The 26,201-nt window shown below is 29.5% G+C and overlaps 1 protein-coding gene across 2 annotated transcripts in view; it reads right to left on the bottom strand.

The window, feature by feature from the left end:
- LOC100575246 (C3 and PZP-like alpha-2-macroglobulin domain-containing protein 8) overlaps window positions 1-24,466 on the bottom strand; it is a 97,445-nt gene extending 72,979 nt beyond the window's left edge. For both annotated transcript variants that reach the window (XM_003241741.2, XM_008180772.1), the window contains exon 1: window positions 24,371-24,466. In XM_003241741.2, coding sequence (XP_003241789.1) covers window positions 24,371-24,459 — 89 coding nt within the window. In that variant the 5' untranslated portion in view covers window positions 24,460-24,466. The remainder of the gene's footprint in view (window positions 1-24,370) is intronic.
- Between the last annotated feature and the right edge of the window lie 1,735 nt (window positions 24,467-26,201).

Raw genomic sequence — 26,201 nt, 5'->3', positions numbered from 1 at the left:
TTCTGAACATCTGCGAATGCGTTTTTTTTACCGATCGTCCGCGGCGTTGCTAAGTGTCTTGGAATAGTAATATCATTTCAGGTTTATATATATATAGGTATATAATATGCATTGCAACACTTACTTTAGATCTAATTTTAATTTTCCATTCAACCTATAATAAAATTATTATTCTTCGTTAATTTTAATTTCGGTTCGAATGGGAATATACGCTTACTGTTATGACAAAGATAGAGAGGGGAGGGAATCGTAAATTAAATATCCAAGCATCGTAAAAATAAGTAAAAATATTGTTGTAGATACCTATATATTGTATGTTTATTTTTTTTATTTTATTTGGCTTTTCATATAAACCATAATATGTTTAGGTTCCGATAAATATGGTTTTTCAATTATAGATTTGAAATGGGTTTAATTTTATTTATTTAAATCAATTTAAAATGACTCAATAAGAAAAATATAGGTTATGACATTATTTTAAAATATACATACAATCGATGGTAAAAAAAACCATGTGAATTTAAAAATAATAAACATTGTAATTATTTAAAAATGTTCATAAAACACAATCGTTAAAAAAAATATATATATTACGTATTTATTTGTTATGAGTGTTAACTATATTGTTACTCTATATAGTGCACAGCCACATAGTTTATTTACATTTTCATGTCTTGAGATGATATAAAAATGCAATAATGCTAATTATATTTTACATGAAATTGTTTAACTACCCACTAAAACATATTAATAAAAACTGATTTTAGATTTAGCGTATTGTGCGGCCCGATTGATTTAATAATTAGCATATAATATATTTTAATCAGTAAATAAAATTTTATATTATTGCAATTACCATTATATATTTTATGGTAGGATAATATTATAATTAATATTGTTAGAGCCGAGCCGGCCGAAAGAAGGGCCCTTCATATAAATATCAAATATATATCTAAACATTAAAGAAAAACATTTGTTATACCACGTCGCGCCCCGCGTGCTGCATAATATTATTATGTATATAATTTCTTATTTATTTTTTTTTCTTACGACGATAATAATAATAATAATAAGTCTCGTGCGTTTTGGATTCGGGTTTAGATTTATTGCTGGAGATTTCCGGGGGGAAAAAAACCCAAACTTTTTACTCAGGTTTGGCGGCGGCACTGAGACTAATATTAATGACGACGATAAGTCACGACGAGCACATAATTGCTGTGTGTACCGCGCCGTTGACAAATCTGACCATGGTTCGAAATCGTCTTCTCGTCACACCATGTGGCGCGTCGTTTCCAAAACAAATACAATATCACCGGAGATTCACTCAAACAGCGTCTAGACGTCTTGTCGTAATGACAAAAACCCTACCGGTAAGTTATTGTTAGGTAACCAATAACTATATTATGCATATTATATTTTATCTCCTCAGAAGTCAGCACGAGATCTCATACAGATGGCTCCCGCTTACACTTTTGTATATCGTTTCGTCGTCAGCTGCGTGATTAACGAGTTTAATCAATATTTTCGATGAGATGGTGGAAGGTGGGGCTGAGAAATTAAAAAGCACATGGAAACCTTGAGACGTCTGCACGAAAGTTGTTCATAGACATATTATTATGTATTTCAGCCCATACGAGTTGGGTATAGGTACTATAGGTAATGTAATACATACGAATTGTGTCGTGATTATTGTATAACTAAAAACTAGTAGTTCCTAAACTTATGGATATAAGTTTTAGTATATCATATTATATAGGTAAATGCGTAGGAAAAAAATAAACATTATTTAAAAATTAAAAAATAACTTTCTTGGTACAAATGTGCAGTATCGACTATTATTAATCAAAAGTATTATTTTGTATAATAAAGGTTATTAGATTAATAAAATATAATTTACACACAAAAAGAACTTTAAAATTTTTTTTTTTTGTATTAGTTAAAATAGAGTAGGTACCCATTTACAATCTGTAATATTTATATGGAATACAATATAATATAAGGTACATAACATGAAATGGCTTGAGGAGGGAGGCCCACCAGTGTAGATACCCTCTAACTTGGAAACTTATTTTAAAATATAAAACTAATACTTTGAACGTTTATTGTATATTATTTACTATTTAAAATAAATAGGTACTGGTGAGCAAAAGTTTTTATACTTTTGGTTATTATCTTTCGATCGTTTAATTTTTCAATTTAATTCTCAATCAATAATATGTTTTTCCTTCGTTTGTTTTTCATGGAATTCCTACGCGTATTGTTGATTACAACCTATAATATTATTAATATGGCGGTTTCTTATTATTTGATCGCAACTCGAATGTACCCTCTTTAATTACTGGTTAAGTATGCAAAAAACAAAAATAATCAAGATTCTTCCAAGTTCTGGTTACGTTCTACGTGATTATATTGCGTTAATAGTTTTGTAAATATTAATCATAAAGTCAAGGCAAGTTTCTTCGATTAATAAAACTTTCACATAATATTTCGGTTCTTTTGAAATTGTAATTTGGCAAAAAGTGGGTCGGCTCTTACTCGCGACGCAATAGGTTTTGATAATTATTTACATTTGTATATACGTCTTATCGTTGTAATACGTTGTCGTACTTAGCCTGCAGATTCCCGCTGGGCGTTCGTTCCGTTTGTGGGCGCCGTAGCATCGGAAATAAGATACTCCGGAATTAGATCACTAAAAGACTGCAAAGTATATTACATAATATAAGTCCGGCCGAGATATGATGCTTACAATAGGATTTGTGCAAACATAACGCGATAAGGAGCTTATTTTCCACCATTAGGCCGTTAAATCCTATTCAAATATATATTTATATATAAATATATATGTATGTGTGTGTGTGTGTGTGTGCGTGTGTTTTCGGGTCCATTTCGCCTTTGGCGTATATGTAAGCTCCAAAGCGGCGGCGGCCAGCAGTGTGCGTAAAAGGAAAAATCCGACGATAAATATTGATTTACGATTGAAACTTTTACAGAGTACCTTCCAATGGGTATATGCTATATTAAATTATGGACTTCACGGAGTATTATTATAGATCCGTATAAACACGTTGAAGTTTTCTGGACCGATGAGATACGATATTTTATTTGTTTGTCATCGTTGTCTCGCGGTTTACTTTCTATACTATAGCTCGTGTGAACGTAACGCAAGTTTAGAAACGACTTGGCCTACTTTGGTCGGTGTGGGGTTGAAAATTGTGAAATATAAACAACGTATTTGTAATAGAGAGCAGAAAAAAATATACTATTACATTTTACACTCCTGATTATATTATGACACGTTATGATAATCTTGAACATCATAAATTCAATAATACGTCATAATTAACGTCGCAATTATTGTAAATTTAAAAATTAATCTAACCGATGCGATTGTTACATAATTTTATTATAATATTCACCCACATAGAATTTTATAGTTTTCGCTGTTATTATTTTAGCTGTATACACGTCTCGTGATATATACAGCTGTCTTGTATGGAATATTCGGCGTTTAATTAAATACATTTCTAATTTATTTGCAAAATAATATAAAATTGTAAGGTCACAATATATAGGTACCTAAGTATTATTAGAGCTTTTTATTTCCAGCTACATCGATTTATATTGAAAATAAATAGATAACTAATCAAAAAACCTTTTAAATTTGTTCTCGTTAAAAATGCGCTAGGTACCTATAGGTATTAATGTCAGCTATTCGACCGACACGAATTCGATTAAATTAAAATCCAACGCAGTGATCACGCGGGCGTGTATCGCTAACGCAATTTTTTTTCCATATCCGTCCCAAGGCGTGTCGGCCTGCAAGAAGTACAATATTCACATATATGTACATTTTTCCCGACCACCGAGCACGCCCCCACATAAGTTTATGGATATCTGTGTATTCCGCTCGCGTACATTTACATGAATAATATATTGGATCTTTTTAGAGCGGACATCGAACAATATGCGCACCGCACTATAGACTGCAACAGACGGGCACCAAGTATTATATGTATTTGCGTTGGATTTATATATTAATATGTGTGGAGATCCTCCGTCTTGGAAGTCAAATACCTACACGCATCGTAATTAAATAGTGTGCTTGGGAAGGGAATAGCGAGGGGAGGGGGCAATCCGTTTAACCAACTGTTTCATTTTCCAAATGAATTATTATTGTAAGTTGTGCTTTCGAAAAAGACGGATGCACTGCTTGTAGTGTATGACAACTTTTGCGGAGTACACCCCTTGCCGTCGTTTGATATGCCACTGCAGATTTAAATTTTAAAACGCTTTCATAACTTAATTTAAAACGGTCGGCATTGAAAAAAATAAATATTTAGTACTTATTCCATATAATATATGATAATATTTATATATTAAATACTATCAACATTTTTCGAAAATTATTCTGATTCCAAACATGAAATTAAAAATATTGCAATAGGATAGAAAAGTAAAAACGTTTTACGAATTATTTGGTGAAAAAGTAGGTGCATATAATATTATGTTCTTCAAAAAAATATAAAACATTTTTTTTTTCATCAAAAATATATAAGTAGACAGTGTTGTATACATTAGGTATCCTTGTAATAGGATCTCACTGGATTTAGTAACATTACAATGTACCTACATATAATAGCGACGAATTGATAATATATTCATAAGATAAATATTATTATAATATGGACGTGAGTCCGAATGTTTCATAGTTTGTTTGTCTGTTATGCGGACGTGGTTAAACACGGGCTGTGTAAGTATTTAGGGTTTACTCTCGAAAGGGGAGGGGAAAACTACGGTGTACGAAAATAATGTGAAAATCTTCATCTTGGTGAAACGCTAACACGGCGCTGGTCGGTATGGCTATAAAAGCGGTGCTTACCGTAAATAAATTATTCACGTTGAAAATAAATTACTGCTGAAAAGTTCTCGATTTGAAAAGTTGAAAACGTCTTTATGACCCAGAATCAGAAATGCCACTACTTTACTCTTTTAACGCATAAACAAACCTTGCAAGTTATAAAAGTAATAAATCGCAGTGCGGTAGGTACCTATATTAATAGTATACCGCGTATACGCGGCGTCCGGCACGCATATTATATTTGTTTAAACATTATTAATTTTTATTTTATTTATATTTGTCTTCGTTAACGACTGGTCGTCTCTATTACAGATATCTTTTCCACCTTTAAAACAGCTTGTTCATTATTGTAATGTAATACTTTAGTCGACGATAATATGATAAGCAAATAAATGGATTTTGTACAAACCAACCATTCATACAATATAATATAATCTTGCTTGTAGTTACGTTTTTTTTTAAAGATTTTAGAAAACTGTAACTAGGTACATTTGAACTAAACCGAATATTAGTAACATTATATAATTATTAATCAATATAATATAAAATTTAATCTGTGACATTTTGTTTAAGTAAATATTCTATAACAGGTATTTTGTTATTAAATATAAAACGCAACTTAAATTTGATATTTTTGGTAGGTTGAAGTAAAATCTATAAGCACAACATAATATAAAATAAATTTATCTGAAATACATTGAATTTCTTAAAAGTTATTATTTCCTTCGATACTGATAAAATAATATAAATACAATACAAGTTGTATTGTACAACTTCTATTGCTGTTATAAAAGTTAAGATAATAATTTTGATTTGGTGAATTCTATAATTTTAAAAGGCATAGAAACATTATGATGACAATAATAATATTATTCACTTTTATTTTTTGTACATAAGTTTCTGTTATTTTTTTTGTAGTTGACAATGACGAAAATTAATTATAAGTATAAAATTAGTTTACAATATCATTAAAATGTATCAAACTAGTATTGTAATTTATCTCATCACAATACTGATTATTAAAATACAGAGGTAATATTATTCTTGGATTGGGTCTTTGAAGTTTAATATAAAACGCATAATATTATTCAAGTATACAACAATATAGCGATATCTTAACGCATTTTACAAAATCTTACGAAATACACAACGAATCGCAGCTAATCATGTAAATGTTTTCTTCTAATTCATTTTAAAAATATGCTAATATATTGTTTCATTTTGACAGTTCGTAAACCTCGCTAAATCTATAGCTTTATTTTGTGTTGGTATAGTGTATGGTCAGCTAACAAATATTATTTTGCCAACAGTAAATCTAAGGTTTTCCCTACATTTTTTCACTCGGGTTTTGCTCAGACGACCGCAGACTGTTCAACCCTTATTTAGGCGTAGCTACTGACCATACGTACATCATCTCACAATGGGAATCAATTTGTCGACGCGGGGTTTTCTGTACCCTTTTTTCCCCTATTCGTTGCGGGAAAAAAATCATATCCTTGGATATTTATTATGGCTACATGCGAGTTGGTCTCAAATGAGATTTTCACTCTTTGCATTTTAGATGCTAATGAAAAATATTTTTTTGGCATCAGTATTGAATATAATAGATGACTTTGAGTCGTCTACAAATGCATCCATTGTGCACTTTAACGGGTATCATCGCTGTTATTATATTATTATTAAACACATCCAACTATGTGGGCAATCGAAAAACTAAGGTAAAAAATATAAATAAATTTTAACAAAACCTCATTGTTTGCGATTAAAACAACATTTACAAAAAAATAAAAATAAAAACGAGACAATGATCGATTCATATTCATTATAATAAAAAGCCGGAAAGCTAAATGAACGTAACGATAAAATGCATAATGACTTTTTAAAACAGATCAAAATGACAATTTGGTAAATTTATTCTTTTCGAAAAGCCAATTTAACGTCCCGGTTTTTATCCGCTCATTTGCATTACGTGCTACAAATACGAATACAATAAGAATATGCGTACAATTTTTTCCCATTTTAATTCCATTAATTGTCTTCTTGGGCGGAATTAAAGAAAGGAAAAAAATATATGGTCTTAGAAGACCTTCTGACTTTTGGAAATTTATTTATCCCATTGTTTACACTCACTTACGGACTCAGAACTATAACAACAATTATGTACGTACCTAATTCAGAAGTATTAATGGTCTTCATATAATAGCTTAAGTTTATATCTGATAAATCGGATTCTACTACTTTATTATTTTTAACAACCAATATTGAATTATGTAGCAAATAATAATATTATTATACTTTAACGTCGGACCCGTAACACAACGTAAATAATAATGAAAATAATATGGCCCCCGTTATGGAAATATTTCGTAAACACGACAAATATGTAAATTATTACTCCGAAGTCTGAATAATGTAAATTATTGTAAATTTTTTCTCTCTTACCGGGCGAACAACACCGGGATGGTTTTCTTTTTCCTGTGTGCAGTGAAATAAATTAAATTCAATCCCACATATTATTATTATTATTATTATTTAACATGGTGACAGACGTGGCTTGTCTCTTGTATTTATTTTGGTGTTTGAATCACAAATTGTGAAAACATTTTCCTATACGCTTAACTAAACATTATAATTTCTATTATGAGACGTTCAAAATGTCACATGGCGATAAGTATTACGTGTTGTATTGGATTCGCCGTTATGTGATATTTAAATTTAGTTGTGTAGGCTTTCCCGACTTATTACGATCACTGTAAATTGCCAAAGACGTGCCGCATATTTAAATATAATACGGGGTACTTAGTTTTTTAAACGTGCCATATTATACTCCTAATAAAACACGTTTTGGAAATTCGGGTAAATTCCATTAGGATCATTTACGAGCGTAACTCAATATTCTCTCGTGTAGACAATTTGGTAAACTTACCTCGGAATCGAACCCATTTAATATAATACGAAGAAATGGCTTGTGAATGAAATAAATTAAAGCACCGTACCATCAGAATAATTGAAGTAATGTCGTTTCGATGTGGAAATGAAGCTCTGAATGGTAACGTTTATAAAAAATGGAAAAATTATATAGGAACACGAATGGATAAAAAATTGAACCAACAATAATTGATATCATAATAATATTATGTTTGTATTGGAACAAATAATAAGGGAAACTATTAACGTCTGCTGTTATACATTAATCAACTGTAATTTTATACATTTTCTATTAGCTTATAAAATATTGTTAAAATCAAAAAGCATTCTATTCAATTACAAAAAATTGTATATTGAGTTTATCGAAAACAGTGATAGTGCCATTAGCGATCGTCTGGTGCTCAGTGGTAGTAAGGCAACACTATACTGCTATGAATGATTATTTTGTGTTTGAATTAAAACAAAAACGTACTATAGCACTATTATAATGTTAGCCTGTAAAATTAACATTGAATATTTTCGCAAACACTAAAGTGTACCGAACTCTTTCGTTTAAGAGCGCGTGAAAACACGACGATTTTCTTTCCAAACAGTTAATTGTATTATGTTGAAACGATTGTGCTTATGCCACGAGTTTACCAGACACAGTACTGACAGTCTTTCGTGCGTTTATCGAAATGGTTTCAGAAATCGAACTATAGCTTTTTTTTCTACGTCCGAATTGACGCTAGTTTCATCGGCGTACTCGCGTGGAATGTTTGTCGTCCCGTAAAAAAAGAGCTAGAAGATTATTATAAAAAAAAAAAAACCAAACAAACTAGCCATTAAAAAACGGTCGCACGTATTCGAACCTCCGCCACCGCAGCTATACCACTACCACGGTCGCGGGTGCTCCGACGTTTGTGAATCCGGTCTGCGCGCGTGTGCTTTGTGCGTTAATGGAAGTCCCGGGAAGTTTAACGTTCGGGTTTATGATAATAATAATAATTGTAAAACATGGCGTCGTCGCCGCCGAGTGTTGTCGCGGCAGCAAAACTCGTCTCCCGAGAGTGTCATAAAAAAACAAAAAAAACCTCTCCCCTACAGGTCGTGACCGCTCGCCATCCGCCGCCCAGCACAAGTACGACCTATCCGTTGAAAAACGTGTAAAACAAATACTAAAACAAACCCTGAGCCAACGTCACCACGCGACCGCTCCGACGAGGAGGTAAAATTGGCCGGAGAGAATAATAATATTATTAAACTAATTTGCCAGTCCTGTCGGGCCTCGCCGTGCCGGGTCGATGGACATCGATTTGCTACCGCCAACGACGACGGCGCCCAGGACACTGCCTCGTTGTCGTCCTACAATACCACCGTACTTTACCCGCCACTGAAAAGTTTCACTATTATCGTCGCGGCGGGGAAAACTCCTGTGTGAGATGAATCGAAATCGATAGATCGCGATCGACGATTTTTCATCGGGACCTTGCTGGGAACGTAGTGACTTATTTATGCATAGGTGCGAACTGAAAATTTGGGAAACGCTCCAAAATAATTGACTCGAGTAAAGCCGCTGCTAATAGTCGAGTTAACACGAGATCATAGAGTTATAGAAGTTAATAAATAACAAATAATATGTTTTACTAGATAAGTTTAAATTTATTGTCAAAAAAAAAATACTAACCTAAATCGGTTTAGAAAAGGTTAATCTACTGTTTTAATTAGTACCTACGTAAATCATGAATATAGTGACCGTGTTCTTACTATTTTGTTAAATTGTAATAAACAATCTTATTGAACTTTTATCATCATCGTCATAATTTATTTCGTTATTAAGTACGCATTATTTCATATGCACGTTATTTCGTTATATTATATTCTATGACAATCTATGGTCTGTGTGTATCAACAATGTAATATGATAATTAATAATTGACGCGTTTACATTTATGGAATGATTTAATTTTCAAGTTATTTTTCGTACTTTTTTTTTTTCAATTTCAAGAATCTGGTCAGTGGTTATACTTTTTTAAAACCGTGTTTACAGTAATAATTAATGACTGTATAAAACAACCATTAAAACTAAACATTTTAAATAAATTTTAATTAGCTATAACTTGATGGAATATTTTTGAATCAACTGAAAAAAGCTAAGTTATTCCAACAGTAAATTAAACTAGTTCTTAAATTAATTAGAAAATTAACTAACTAGGTACCTAAGTAGTTAAATAATTATAAAGTTTTTAAAAAAAATTAATTCATCTTTTTATACATGCATAATAATATATATATTAATTTGTTGCCGTTAATGATGCCATTTTAGACTGTCTTACTTCTTAGTCAATGTTGAATAAATAGTTAAAGTTTATTGACACTGATCCCGTACCAATGTTTATGGAAAATGTCAGTCATTGACTAACTTTTTTGAGGAACAATAATTTTTAAGACTAAATGCTTCTTACATAAAAATAAACCAAGCTTAACTTGAATTGAATTTACTGATTTGCATTCAAACAATTACCATGTCTGCCACAGTGCCACATAAAAATATATAAGTTTTCAATAGGCATCTGGAGCAAGTAGTATAACATGCATCAGACAAGGATACATTATAATATACAAAATAGATCGTGACCTAAAATAAAACTAAAAATGTGGCCTGGGAGTTGAAATGTGTTCTGAAATGAAGCATAAGCCGGTGTTACTTGTTTCCGGATGGGTGACCACCCGTGTTCTAGTGACAAATACTCGCTACCACACATATACACGTGTTTTAACCAACCGTACCCTCCTCCACTGTTAAGAACCTACTAAAAATAACCACTCAATGACCTATGTGGTCGCGGGTTAATAAATGGAAAAAAAACTAAAAATGCATAATATGTCACTGTCTACTCCACTAGTAGAATTTGTGCTAAAAAATGTCACCATATTGTAGTTAAATATGTGAAAACAAAACACGCGTACAAATAAAATATTATATTTCTTTATTGTTACCTATATAAAATGTACGTTGCCTGAAATACTTGTTATAGTTAACCATGTAAAACGCATACCGATCAACTGAAATAGTCTAAAAACTAATAGCTTTGGATAGGTATTATGGATAATGACTGATTTTCATCCACGACTGTAACTTAGTTTATATATCTCGTGACGTAAATGTATATTATTAACTCGTGGTTTATGTATGGAGCTTTTTTTTTTTATCGGTCTCGTACTCTAAGATAAATATATAAAAAAATCCAAGCTCACATAAATCTGGGGATTTTCTCTGGCGGTTCCGGAGTGATCATTTATCCTCTACTTTAGCATCCGAGCAGCGCAGCAGTCGAAACCGCGATATCGATAGCAGCAGGCCATGCCGAGATACACGTCGTAATGGCCACACGTATGGCGATATAAAATATTATTCTATTACAGAACGTACACAATATATTATTATATAACACGCGGTCGTGTCGACAATGGAAACGGAATAATAATATATTATATTCGTTTGGATGTGACAAATTTGTATCTGATGTCTTGTATACGAATAATGATAATAATATGTATGATATGCGCGAGCTCATTGACGTTGATGATACGCATTATATAATTTATAGGGTTACAGAAATTCCAGTTGACGTTGAATGATAATGTTATGTTATTATATTGAGAATAATTGTGATTAGACAATATCATTATTAGAGTTTCAAAATATTAATATTTTGTAATTGTTATTATGTTATAATATCACATCTTAAATTGTGTACATTTCCAACTGTATCATTGACAAAACTATGTATAATAGGGCTGTATACATAATAATATAGGTACAATGTGCATGAATTAAAACGCCAAGATTTTATATATTTTGCATGACGATTCATTTTGTGTGACCTTCATAATATTATTATTCAATAATGCTCCATAAAAGGACCATATTATTATAACTCATACAGTTATGTTACATAATGTTGGTATTAAAACAAATTTTTATTTTCTGATGAAAGGACTTTATTTTATTAAAAAATATTGTCTCTTTAATAATAATAGGTATATAATATGTATATTGTGATCATATAAAATCCAAACAAAACAACACGGCGCTTTGTATATGCAAAATAGGTACATATTATGTTTGAAGAATATTCGTTTTTAAAAATTATATATTTTTGACACCAATCCCCTCATTAAAGATCTTTCATCACACTCCCTTCCGGGTAATACGGTAAGGAGACTCCAGCGTAAATGGCCCAGAGACTGGTTAGCATAATACACAGATCTATACGTTAATCATTAAAAAAAAAAAGTGCTGTTGCTGGACAGTCTCTTCAATTCAAGATTTTCATGTAAAATAAAAATAGCGTTATATATAAATTGAATGCTGTTGCGTTTGTGTTTGTATTAATTCTATTACTATTGTAATTCAAATATCTATTAAGCTTATTGTACCACGAGTACAGATTGTTAAATGTTCTTAATTCAAAATAAAAAAAAAAATATATATATATATTTTTGACGATACTATTATTATGACGTTATGTACGGAATTTTATTAACTTACTAAATATTTAGGTACTGTTTTTTCAAAGTTAGATTAATTTTTGATCGATGTATTCTACGTGTTCATAGAAATACGTGTACCTAAAAATATTACGTACTTATCTAATAGATAAATAACCTAAGGCAATTTACTGGTTTTGGTTGCTATGGCTGTTATTATCACGGTGTTGGTATCACTGGAAACAATTTGCTTATACACCCACTTTTCGTTAGAACTTTTTTTCTTTAGTAGATTGATCGAAAAGCAGCCCTTAATCGTATTCTATGCGCGACAACGTTGTCATAATAACGGGAGCGATTAGATTTTTTTATTTTAACCTGTCCGTACCCAAGTTTGAAGTTTTGTAAAGTACTGATTTGAAATGACCATAAAGTAAAGTGGTGTCAAATCTGACGGGCAGTTCAATAGAGCGTTACGCCCAAACCACTTGACCGGGAATTTATGAGTAATCCACGGCTCAGCTGATCAAAGTTTTGTAATGCGCTGGAGCATCATCTTGTTGGAATATATTATATATTATTTTCTTTGTACGATATTCCGTGCGATTTTCAGTGTTTTTGATAGGTTAGATGGTATAAATTAATGGCCTATCGTCGAAGTACTTTATCATCGGATGGGTTGCTTTAAAAATACCGCCACAATCAGACGGTACCTATAATAAATGCAAATGTCACTATGTCAGCCATCATCATATTATTATTTTTTGTTCTTCTACTGATAACGATATTTAGTCATGCAAAATTCAAAAATACATATTATACACCAATAGTTCTTGAAATAGTTGGAACATGCGTTGTAACAGAGTTTAACATGAATAACCTACGTTCTCAGTAGGTATATCAAAATTTATTATATCCAAATTAAATAGTTTTTTACTATAAAAAATAATAAAAAGTTAAATGCACATTATATCGTTTAATTAAAAATTATCTTTGAATGAGTTTTGAATTTTTAATGAGTTTTTATTAAGGGGCCTCGCCATCGCATTGATTTAAGGAGAATCATTTAGGCAATTTCTAATCTCGTTGTCACCACCCGAGATCTATGTGTTAGTCGTAAATGATTATTAGTGTGTGTGGCGTCCATGTGGGTCAATTGTAGCGGTACAGAGGGCTCTCACACGCACTCGCACGAACATGTCAGTATGTAATATTGTGATCATGAAAAAAATGTTTATTTTTCACTCAAACACACGATTCTAATTCCAACAATACGTCGCAACGATTAACTCGATTTGCATGCTGACAAAATATTCTTTTTTTCCACAAAATCTATGAGGCATCGGTCGAGGTACATTTTTAAAATTGTATTTAGTTAATTAAATATTTTAGCTTGAAATTCTGAATTTTTTTGAATTTTTTACAATTTTAATTGCATTTTAAATTACAAAAATTACAAATGTGGCTCGACCATTTCGTTTTATATATTACGGACAATCTGAATATTTTTTCAGAATAAAAATCGTGGTAATTGTCAGCACGTACCTTTGGAATTAGAGACAGTAGTTTTTACCAAAAAAAGAGGTGGTGGCGAGGCCCCTTAACCTTAAGTTGGTATTTAAAGTTTATATGAGCGGATTAGTGTTTCATATGGACACTCGTCAAAATGTTGGTTCATTACTCCAGCTATTAACTATATAATATAACCAATAACCATTATGATTTATAAGTAAAGTTTATAGCTTAAATTCTTATAACTAATTAACTAGCCGCTAAAAGAATAATTTTTATGTAATAAAGTAGGTACTCCAAAAAATATTCTGTTTTGGAATATGAAATTTAAAACTTATATTTCAAGCATTAAAAAAAGTAAAAAAATATTATATTGACAAAATATTGCGATAAACATGATTTTATTTTTACGATCTTATGCAATTATAATTAAACAAATTATTAAAATGATCTCTATTTTTTAAATTTTTTATTATGAATTATAGACTATAGACACTTAAGTCTTAAAATGATAATTTTCTTTTATTTTTGTAGTTAATATAATTGAAACAAAAATATGTATGTACTTATGTGGTTATACTTGGGTAATGCCTCGCCAACGGTGTCTAGGTAATCAAAACACTACTTCTGCGGTCAAATTGTCCCACGAAAACAGAACTACTATACTCACAGTCTGTGTTATTATCTTTATGTGGGTTCAGTATTTTATCCTTATAATGGACCGTAAACCAATTACAATCAGATTTTGGCGCTTAGTCATGTTTTGGGTTTTAACGTAATATGATAATGGTAGTGTAAGATCTGGAAAAGTGTGTATCCCCGCCTTAAAACCATCACTTAAACAGAGTAAAATATAAACTTTTTTATTCTGCAGTTATAGTATGATAATTACTTAATATGTTATCATATTATAATTACCTATAACTTATTATAGTGTAATAATTATTATTATTAATCGATAAAAAGGTTAATGATCTTCGTTTTTGTTGTTACAAGTAAAGTTCAGACTTTCAATGCAATTTGTTCTTCATGCTATTTCAGTTGCGATGTTGTGTTGTATCAAATATATTAAATAGTTATTTAAATTAATTACAAACTAATATAGCAATGATATAATGAATATTTTATACAATGTACCTACGTCCTACACATAACCCATAGACTAGTTATTGAACAACTAAAGTACCTACAAGTGCAATAATTATAAAATATTTATATTATAAGTATTATTATGAATTTGGATTTATTTTTAAGTAATTACAGTAAACACTATCGTGTTAATAATAAATAATTTTAAAAGTTACAATTTAGTTTTTAAAAGTTTCAGTTTGAAAAAAACGTTGTTTTATTTTAAATCAGCATGGTATTAAGTTTACATTGTACTCTTTTATATAATAAATGTTATTAGAATATTTAATTAAGTTTAACAACATTTATTATTTGTTAAAAATATTTTAAGAGTTTGTATCGATGGTTTACAGACGGTAATTTACTATATGAAATAATTACAAATTTAGTATTTTATAACTCTCGATGACACGACGTTAAAATATCAATCAATAACCGATGTTCCTAAAATATAATAATATTTATATTTGGAAAGTCATATTTGAAACGTAACTGAGAGGTCTATTGCTTGATTGAATGCACAAAATATTGTAAATATTTGGTAAACATCAGGTACTACACTACAAAATATATTGTATACTTCAATAACATGTTTATTTAATATTTACTACATAAGTGTGTACATATTTGATAATTCAGTTCCCTCTCTACCTCTTTATTGTTAAAAAACATAGACATGTAAGTTTGTCTTATAAGAGGTATTATATACATGGACATGGTATGAAATTATATTATTCAGATTGTATATAAAAGATATTAGTTAACATTTATTTGATATTAAAAACATAGTATACTATGACTTGTAACTCAATTGTTTTAAATTTAAGCTATTTCTAGTCACTATATGTACACCAGAGTGGGTAGCATGATTTTAATTATTAATTTACTTTAAAATAATTCTCCTATTGTGGTTTTTAAAATGTTTTCTGAGATTATTAAACCATTTTAAATTGGTCATAATACACAATTGTTTTATAACCTGTATTCAATATTCGGTAGTTTAAGGTTCTATACGGTATAATATGGTATTATACAAAAAAAAAAATCCATATTTTAACATCTTTATAGTTAAACTTAAACTAATTGTTTTCGATAAACATGCATATATGTCATTTAAAATTTAAAATTATAGCTTAACCTAGTTTTTAAAGTCTATTTCAATTTAACAAATACTTTTTTTTTACTTCACAATCGTTATTAAATGGAAAATAATCAGAAAACTTGTAAATTGGATTATGAAATTTTTATAAGTAAACGTTTTGGTTTAGTATAACATAATTTCATTATTTAATTGGTTATTTTGTATGCATTCAATAATGTTAATAAGTATAACCACTTGCAAAATAAAAACTTTTTTTTTTTTTTTAAGCATAATTGGAAAATCTTTGATTCTTGTATGTAAAAAAGGATTTGTTCCGTGAATGCCTTTGGGTTAAAAATTAATAAACAATTATTTAGAAAGTATATTGTAAAAAAAAAAAAACCTTAGCTGATAAAATTAATTTAAAATTGAACACAAGAATATGAAATGAAAAAAAATATGTAAACAATAATAATAAAGAAAAAAAAACAGTGATTGAAAACAATTTTAAATTAAATTAATTACTTCATTTCTTATGTAATGTTACGAGTCGTGAAAATGTTAAATTAACTGGTAAAATGGTAGGTAAACAGGTATTCAAAATACTAAATCATTTTAAGAAATAAATACAAATTCACCGGCAACTTGTATGATCATCGTTATTAGTTATGACTGAAGCTTAATATATTTTTATTTCATTTAAGAAAAGAAATTATTATACAATATTTCAATACGAATAAATAAAATAAATTAAACGATAACTATGTTTTCTTGATAAGTTACAACTTAATTCAATTTATATATTTTGAAACAATAATAAAATAATTATTTGTTTGCTTAATTTAGAATTTATAATTACAAAAAAGTTGTATTTTAATATTTAAAATTACTTAAGTCAAACCTTTTAACACGAATATAGCGCTTAAACATTTAAAATTGTTCTCTTATTATTATATTAAATGTTCACCTGGTCGAATTCCAATGTTGTTTAATTTATGTGGTACAAGTTTTTATATTCGGGTTTTAAAAAACTATTTTAAACTAAAAAAATCTGAGAAAAGTTGTTTTGTTATCTTCGAAAAAAAAGTGTTGAGGGACATTTTTTCTCGTAAAAAACTCATGTTGTCACAAATTTGATGGCATAACAGTGAAAGTTTGATGTATAAAAGTTGTTTGGGATTTAAAAACTCTTAGAAACATAGTTTTGTGAAACGGTCGTCAAGATATTTTTTTTTTCTATAGCGAGTCTGATGCTAGGTTCGAATAATTTAGAAAGTTTGAAATGCTAGTAATGTTTAAACATCAATTCTAATTTCGAATAAACGCCGTCAATGCATTTTAAAGCAGCATTTGAATTTTAAATTGAAACCCGGGCAATGGCATGTGCTACAAGATGGAATAGTAGAAAAGGAAGACGAAATTTTTGGTAAAAATCTACCTACTACGAGGATTGCCGTATGGATTATGTTCGGATGAATCGCAAAAAAGAGAGAAATAAACAAATAATAAAAAAATTATAAAATATTGTGTTAGTGTTATGATAAATTAAGTCGAAACAAATAAAAAATGAATGCGATGAAATAAAGATAATAATTTATGAACCAAATTGGATAAACCAAACCAAATAAATTAACTGCAAAACAGTACAATATAAATATATAATGATGATGTGTATATTATAATATAACGATGGTGTATCGATCATTGTTATTATTTATAGTATATTACTATAATTGAAATGCATCCGGTAATGTTGATAATAATATATTCAAAAACATTTCCAGCGTATTTAGTAAACAGTTCGCTGGTTAGACAAAGCCAGACGTTAAATATTTGTATTTATATATATTGTGCTTGAGCAGTATATTCCGACGAACTATCGTGGTGCTGTCCATGGGTACAATACGCTATCAATTTTAAATTATAATGAAGGGAGCATTCAAATTATTCTGATAAAATTATCATCAAATCGAAATTATTAAGTTTGCTTAAATTAAACCGATCCGCTTCCACACAATATACATATTCATTAATTTACATAAGATCTAACTTTGATATTGAACCTGAACGATATTATTATTGCCGTTCCATTGTCTCGGTTGTATGAACGAAGAGGATATTCAATATATTTATAATTATAACGTATAATTTATTCACGTAAATTGATCCAATTTTCCCTTGGCTTACAGTCTATAAGAGTGATTCCAAATGGTCATCGGCGTGAGTGTGTATTCAATATCTAATAATTATAATAATAATAGAAAAAAAAAATGACTTGAACTACATTTTTTGAATATCATTATAGGTAGTACGTATCGCGCGATTGTGGTTTAAGTAGTCGTGGTATAATATATTATTATTATAATAAGTCCACGATAGTAATATATGCAAATTGATTTCAATTAATCAATTATCTTACCGATGTCTGGAAACAACGAATAGATTGTTTGTTGGTCGAGACCCTTTCGTGTACAATCACAATGGTATATTATTTACATAGAAATACGAAGCGTGCAGTGTTTGGTTGTGTAAGCTCTGTAAATCGATGGCCTCATATTAATATTATGGACAAAATGTTTATTGCAAATTGTAATACGTCATTTTGTTAAATGGTTGTCTGTAGAAAATGGAAATTAAGATGAAAATTTCAGTTCTGCGAATTGAGCACCACGAGTAAAATAACTTATGAAACTATATATTATATTCATCGGAAAATGGTCGAAAATCTCTTAAAAATAAATGAACAACAGTACGTACCTAATTGATTTACGTCAGGAGCGTATTCTAAAAATATCGTAAATAATGGGAAATAGTGAAAGTTGGCTAAGAGAGAGAGAGGGAGTGAGAGAGAGGGGGGGGAGAGATAATGATAGAGAGAAAGACGAAACAGAACGCTAAAAGCAAAATAATATATCTTATATTATATAATATATATGAAAAATCGTTCTTTATTTTTATTTTATTTTTTCCAAATAGAATTCTTAAATAGAGGAAAGAGTATTACATAAATTATGAAGTCATGCTTTTTTTTAAAAAAAAAAATAACTATTTCTTCGTCCTCCATTATCGCAGCCCATTGAACTGAAGCTCTTAAAATGTTGCATAGTGCATTCATTATACTATTATAATGACGCCGTCGGCCACAGAGTGCACGGGAAGCTCTCCACTCATACACTATAATATTATATACTGGGTGATTCTTTTAAGAGTTAACATTTATTTTCTCAAAAAGTACTCACGTTTTGGATAATATATTTTTTTCACATAGTTTGACGTCATTATAAAAATTATATTTTTGAAAAAATAAATATTATTTTTATCGTCCAATCTTTTTTAAGTTATTTATTTTTTTTTGATAGACTATATACTTTTAAGTTAAATATTACTAAGCGAGATGACTTTTCGATAATTTTAATTTTATTTCAATAAATAAATAAATAATTTTGATAAATAATAATCTAACATTGAACGATTATATTAAAATGATTTATTACTTATAAGTGCCTATTTAAGGTTTTGTTGAGGAAAGTGGAGTGACATAAGGGGATGACGTTCAAAATGCTAGTATACTACTCTGCTTACCAAAACTCTAAATATTTTAAACTTATAAAGATCATTCATAATATTGATTTATATTTCGTTTTGGAATATGAGGCTGAAAATGTAAATATGGTCTTTCAAAAAGTAAAAACATAAAATATAGTTTGTTAATATACGAACAATTTAAAACCGTAAATACTTTTTGATATAATGTGATTAGGTACCTTCTATTAAAATAATCACCCTGTAAATATTTTTATATACTATATGCTCAAATAAACGATGAACGCTATTTTTAAATATGGAAATTTAATTTTAATCGAACAATGTTCCCACTGGAAAGAAAAAAAAATCATTTCTTCATTTAAAAAACATATCATATATAATATTATATTCGTAAAAAATTTAACGTTGGTCGACGTTCATATACTATAATATTTTATTGCTTTCGTCTTGACTTTTTTTTTTTTTTTACTGCGTATAGTTTGTTTACCTTTCAGCTGTACAGAAATCATATATTTTTCCATACACATTTCCCACGTGATATAGGACTGAAACAAATGGAGTGCGGCTTTGCAAAATAGTAGCAGATACGATGTGAAACAAATACAAGGATCTCAGACACATTTGACGTAATAATAATATATGTATGATATATTCAACCCTTCGGTGAAATCTTTGAACGAAGTAGGTTGTTTGGTCGGGTAAAGGAAACCCCTTTGACAATGATCAAACGAGAAATCTAAACCGTCATCATGATGAGCACGACATTAATATATGTATTGCGCGTGTGTATATTATCATGATGCGTATTTCTAGAATTAATTTAAACAACTCAGTGTGGAGGTGCACATAGGTACTTACTGGAAATGTGCGTATTATAATATTACATAATATTATGAATATTATTATGTAAAGATTTATTCGGATTTCAATAGGACACCCGTTGTTTGAAATACAATATTATATTATAACTGTCCAACAAACATTGGAATGTTGCACAGCATAGGAATTTAATTTTCAATAGATTATATTGTATAGAGCGGTGTTAGGTATATTTTATTTTTGAGTAAATGTATAATGTGTATTATAGTATGCAACGAACACGGAACATATTCTATCATTAACGTATCGCGGTGTTCCTATCATACATTTGATAATATTGATAATATTATTGACATTTATATTTGATAAGATTATAATGTTTTATTGTATCACAGTGCATAACATTAGCTTGTGTTCAGCTTTTCAAAAGTCATATAAATATTTATTTGAATCAATTTTTTAATATATTATATTCTCTTTATTTTTCTATATTTTTGTTTATAGCAAAACAAAAATATTGATGCTTTATATTATAAGGATCAAACTTGTGGTGAGTTTAAAAAAATCAGGTATTTCGGACCAATTTTAGTCAATCTGAAATCATTCAAGTCAACTGGATTTTCCAATAAAAGGGTTTCATTATCAACATTTATCTGTCAATAATTGTCATCTACGTTTTAATTAAAATGGTCATTAGTTTTTATTGTTCAATCTTTCTTTCTACTCTATATTGAGAGTGTGACGTGGATTTTCTTGTGGTAAAAGCACTATTAAACTGCTTTTTTATTTTACTCATGAAAAAGCGACGTACAACATTCCGTGCATGAAAACTGGTGTTCATAAGTCTAAACCAAAATATTCAAATGTTTGACCCTGAACCTTGTTTGCTGTCATAGAAAATGCTGGTCTAACAGGAAATTGATGTATTTGCATGGTATACAGCCAAGTTGACCTTTGTTAGAATCTAATATAATGCATGGAATGTGCATTTCTTGCCCGAATTTTCTCCAGTAATTTAGTGTTATCGACAATAATTATTTAATATTTGTATAATATTTTTGAATTATTTATTTTAGTTTTTTATGTATCGGGTTTGTCACGACAATACCACGTAGCTAACATTATTTTAAAAATCTACTTTTTTATATTACTTTATTGAACACGTCATGTTCTGAATATTTTATTTTATTTGGAATAACCAAATATTATTAATATTTCAGATATTTGTAACTTTTTCAAAATGTTAATTAGGTATAACTAAAAAATGCAAATTTTATCGGAGATGAGGCAATGACCAACGAATTCCTTTTATCAAACAAACTTAAGTGACGAAATTAGTGTGGTCGTTTTCGAAAACAAATTTATAGACACACACACAAACACTTAATTATAATTTTTTTAATTAAATAGTACAGGACAAGTTTTAACTGGAAGAAAAATAATATTAACAACGAATAACTTCATTGGATTTTTCTGACTATATTATAGACTGAAGTACCTATATATATAATTGATGTTTATTACTTATGAATCGTAAGTAATTATGATTTTAAATTATATTTTATTTTAGACAGTATTTATTACTTTGTGTACCTTATAATATGTTATTATGTAGAACATGCACTAATTGTATCAAAAATAGCAGGTAAAAAAAGAAAAGTTAATCCTAAATGTATTGCGCTTATCGATATTTGGTAGTAATAATATTGATGTTCTTCAATATTGTGCCAACTGGGTTTTAAGATATACTTTCATTAATTACTGCACTATACTATTTATTATACCAAACAGTAAACAAAATAAAAATTTAGGTTACCTCTCATAAAGGTTAGTATGTTTGGTGACGTTCAGTATAAGTTATACATAGTAGGTCGAAATATTTTACATTTGTGTAATTTTTCCAAAATGAACGTTTGAAGTTTGTTCCGATTTTCGTAAAATCATTGTTTCTACTTTGCATATTTTCTTATTACTTACTTAACTACGATTTTTTTATAGTTAGATTGGTGTCTACCTTGAAATGAATTCACTGACACAAAAATCAAACATATACCTATAATTTTAATCAATGACGTAGCCTGCAGGAATGAGGTACCCTTCATTGGTCATATTTTATAAAAAAAAAAAATATACACATTTTTAGTTATAAACTCATAACCAATATTTGAATGGTACTCATATTTTCATTATTGATAAATAATATTAGATCGGTAATTTTGTATCGATTACGATTTTTTTTTCGTTATTGTTATCAACGGAACATGATGAAAAACTTCTTAGACTTCTGTGGTAGTGTGGTTGCATATTATGGTTATATAAAGTGGTCATAGATAACTTAATTTCAAATCTTCGATGACTTAGTGTCATCATTTCAGACCCGTTACCATTTAGAAAATATATAATAATATAATATATTCTGTGACCATCGATCGTGTGATATATTAACTTTTTCTTTTGATACTATTATAATACAAATTACATTAGGTACTACAAGTCATAACTATCAATTTCTTCAGTTTAGTTTATAAGTTATAACTGATAGCTTAAATTTTTTTTTTATTTATCTGTAATTTCTTGTTCTTTTTAAATTTTCAATTCGCAACTCTTTTATTGTTAATGTTCTACTGCTTCTAAAATTATTAAATTTATATGTGACTAAGACAGAAAAAAAAGGTGGAAGTTGTTTACAATTTTTTAAGTTACTAATCAAAATTTGAATGAATCAGATATAAACATAGCCAGTAAATACAATTTATACAAAGAAATTTCTGTATAACCCAGCGTTACCCGAAGATAAAAAAAACTGAGATGGGCAATCCACCTGAGGCCGATAATAATAAGTAACTTTTTTTTTACGTATTATTATCCTTGAATCGCCAAAATCGGTTGAGTATTTTTTGGTTCTAAGTATAAGGCTTATCTCAATACACTTTGCTTTTTATAAATTATAGTTATCTGTTTCCCGTGGCTGGTTTTCTAATATTCTTACAACCCGTGTGAGATCCTAAATAATATATGTGTATAGAATTTACTGCCAATTGGACAAAAACCATAAATTTGCATTTGTATTGTTTACATTCAACCCGATTTTATATCTGTATTAATCGACTATCTATAATATATATATACTATATATAATCTATTTATCCGTCGCGTCGTTTCCATTTTTCTTCTTTTGATATATTCTCAATTGTTTTTTTACAAAATCAGTCTAGTATTTGTTTTAGTATACAAACCCCAACCATACACGTTTTGTCTTATATGTATGTAATAGCTGTTATACTCAATTTTATATTTATATAGAACAGCATTATTAGCCTAAATTATAAAATTTAATACAATACTACAATTAAGATAATTAAATCCAATCATACCTATTACTATGTTAATATATGTTACTAATGAAAAGCCAATTAATTATCTATAAGCTAAAAAAAAATGTTTTCGTGGGCCAACCTCAATTGATTTATATAGGTTGAAAAATGAAGCTACAATCCCTCCCCGAGTATCAAGGAATCTATTGATTTACAATTTATTGAAGACGGTCCAGTAGTTTTTGCGTCTATAGCGGACAAATAAAGAAACATTAATTTTTATATACAAAAGTAGATATTATATTATACAGACGTGTAGTAAGCATAATATTATATGTTTAAATCTTGAAAGTGACAAAAAATTATATTCTCCTCCCCCTACCTATTAAGAAATCTAGGCCACCTCATTGATTCAGAATTCAGATGGTTTAAAATATTCGGTTAAATATATTGACGAGCACCCATTAATTATTCATAAGTGCAAATCCCCCAAACTATGCAAGCCCCCTCCTCCCCATAAAAAAAATAGAAAAATGAAGATTTATGTATAATTTATTAAACATTTTTAGGTGTTTTGTAATACGATTGAAAAGCTCCACAAGAGTCTATTACGGATCTGAACTTCGGCCATGTTGGGGGGGGGGGGGAGAGGGAGGACCAAATCTCAAACACTATTTGATAGACTTTATAGTTAGCGATTATTGGTGTTACCTGGTGCAGTTGCTTGTTGTTCCGGACACCACGCACACGTACAACGCTGCCAACAACGCCAACGCCGATGCCATTTTCTTTTTATCCATTGTTCACCTATACGAAACAAATAAGACGACATTTTCATTTGACATGTTTATAGTGGATGACACTGTGTACCGCATATATATATATATATATATATACTCGTATATACACAATAAAACGAAATGTACGTTGAATCATGATCGAGGGGTTTTTATTTTCTATGCGACAATATAATATAATATTATACTCGAAACGAACTAAACGCACTTACGTTCGCACACACGCGTATCGCACACGATATATATTATTTGCAATATTATACTGTGGCATAAAACGATATATTATATTTTTGATAAGTCTTTATTTTTTTACACTCCTACATGAACTTGTGCGCGTAAATGTATTGTTCTGTTATATATTATTATACCTACCGCGTCTAAATATCGGTGTCATAAACGCACAGGTAAATTATTTTTTTTTCCTCTTCAACAACGATTTTGTGTGTTCAAATATCCACATATAGACACGACGATACGTTTTTAGGTCGGTTAAAAATGTTTTTAGATCGCCGTGACCATGTAATCGGGACTCGGGAGTACCTATACGAAAATATAATATGACAAATAATTTTAACACGATTCAATCACATTCTAAAAAACGACTCGTTCACGAGTGGAGCTGAGCTTGTTTAGCACAAAGTAAAAAAAAAACTATATTCAAAATAATCGTAGATATTCAATAACCGTGTTATCTTTTTTTTTTTTTTTGCTGTTTTTATTTTCAAAGTCTATAACAAAATACCATTTTCACTCCACTCAATAATATCTGAAAATGGATCAATATTTCGTACATTAACACTTGATGGGTACTCGATTAAATCGAATGTCCGTTTGGTGTTGTGTTTCAGAACAAAAAAAAAAAAAACATCGATCTCTAATATATGATTGATATTTATTTTAGTCTAATACTAAAATCGATTACGCCGCTGCTGCAGCAGTACACGCATGACCAGACGCGGTTATTTTACAATTATAGTTTCTTATTATATTGAACTTCAGTGTCATTTTGCTTCACTTAAACACTTGTTCTGATATATTTTTTATGTCTTTAATATTATAAAGCCCACGAAAAAAACCAATGTTTGCTGTACAACAAGATCCTAAGATGACGCTGACGTCTGATGTTTTTAAAACGATTGTAGTTTTTTGATTATCTTCTCATAGAGTTTTGCTGTCGGATCTCTTAGTGCCGTATCTACCTTACAGATAATTTATAAGTAGTAAAACTGCGGTTGTCTAACAGTATTCGTACGTCTACATGAGAGAACGCCGAGCACGCCTTAATTGTTTTAATTCGAAGTCGGAGACGGAAAAAGCAATCAAAAAGTGGTATTGATATGTCCGAGGCGTATCTGGCAGCAAAGAACAACCTCATTCTATGTCGGGAAAACACATTTTATTATCTTTTCTTTTTTTCTTTTCCCCCATATAGCGGGAAACAACCGTTATCCTTGGCCAGTCGCTGGCAAAAGTCCCGGTCCAAATAAACACATTTCTCATTCCCTACTTGTTTTCGTCGTCCAAACACCGCCCGACCCTTGAAAAGAGTCTGAAACGTAATATATAAATTAAACGCGAAAACCCGAGAAATGGTTTATATTAAAAAAAGATGATAGATAAGTTCATGGGACTTTCATAAGTTATGGTCATATTATTTTTTTAAATTAAATTTTTTTGCTTCAAAATCATAATTTATTTAAAAATGTACCTTATAATATTTCATTGAAAATGTTAACTTTTCATAA

The sequence above is a fragment of the Acyrthosiphon pisum genome, unplaced genomic scaffold, assembly GCF_005508785.2.
Source record: "Acyrthosiphon pisum isolate AL4f unplaced genomic scaffold, pea_aphid_22Mar2018_4r6ur Scaffold_21966;HRSCAF=25449, whole genome shotgun sequence".
NCBI classification, from domain to species: Eukaryota; Metazoa; Arthropoda; class Insecta; order Hemiptera; family Aphididae; genus Acyrthosiphon; species Acyrthosiphon pisum.
Note: the sequence above shows the minus strand (reverse complement) of the source record. Positions and strands in the feature narration are given on the sequence as shown.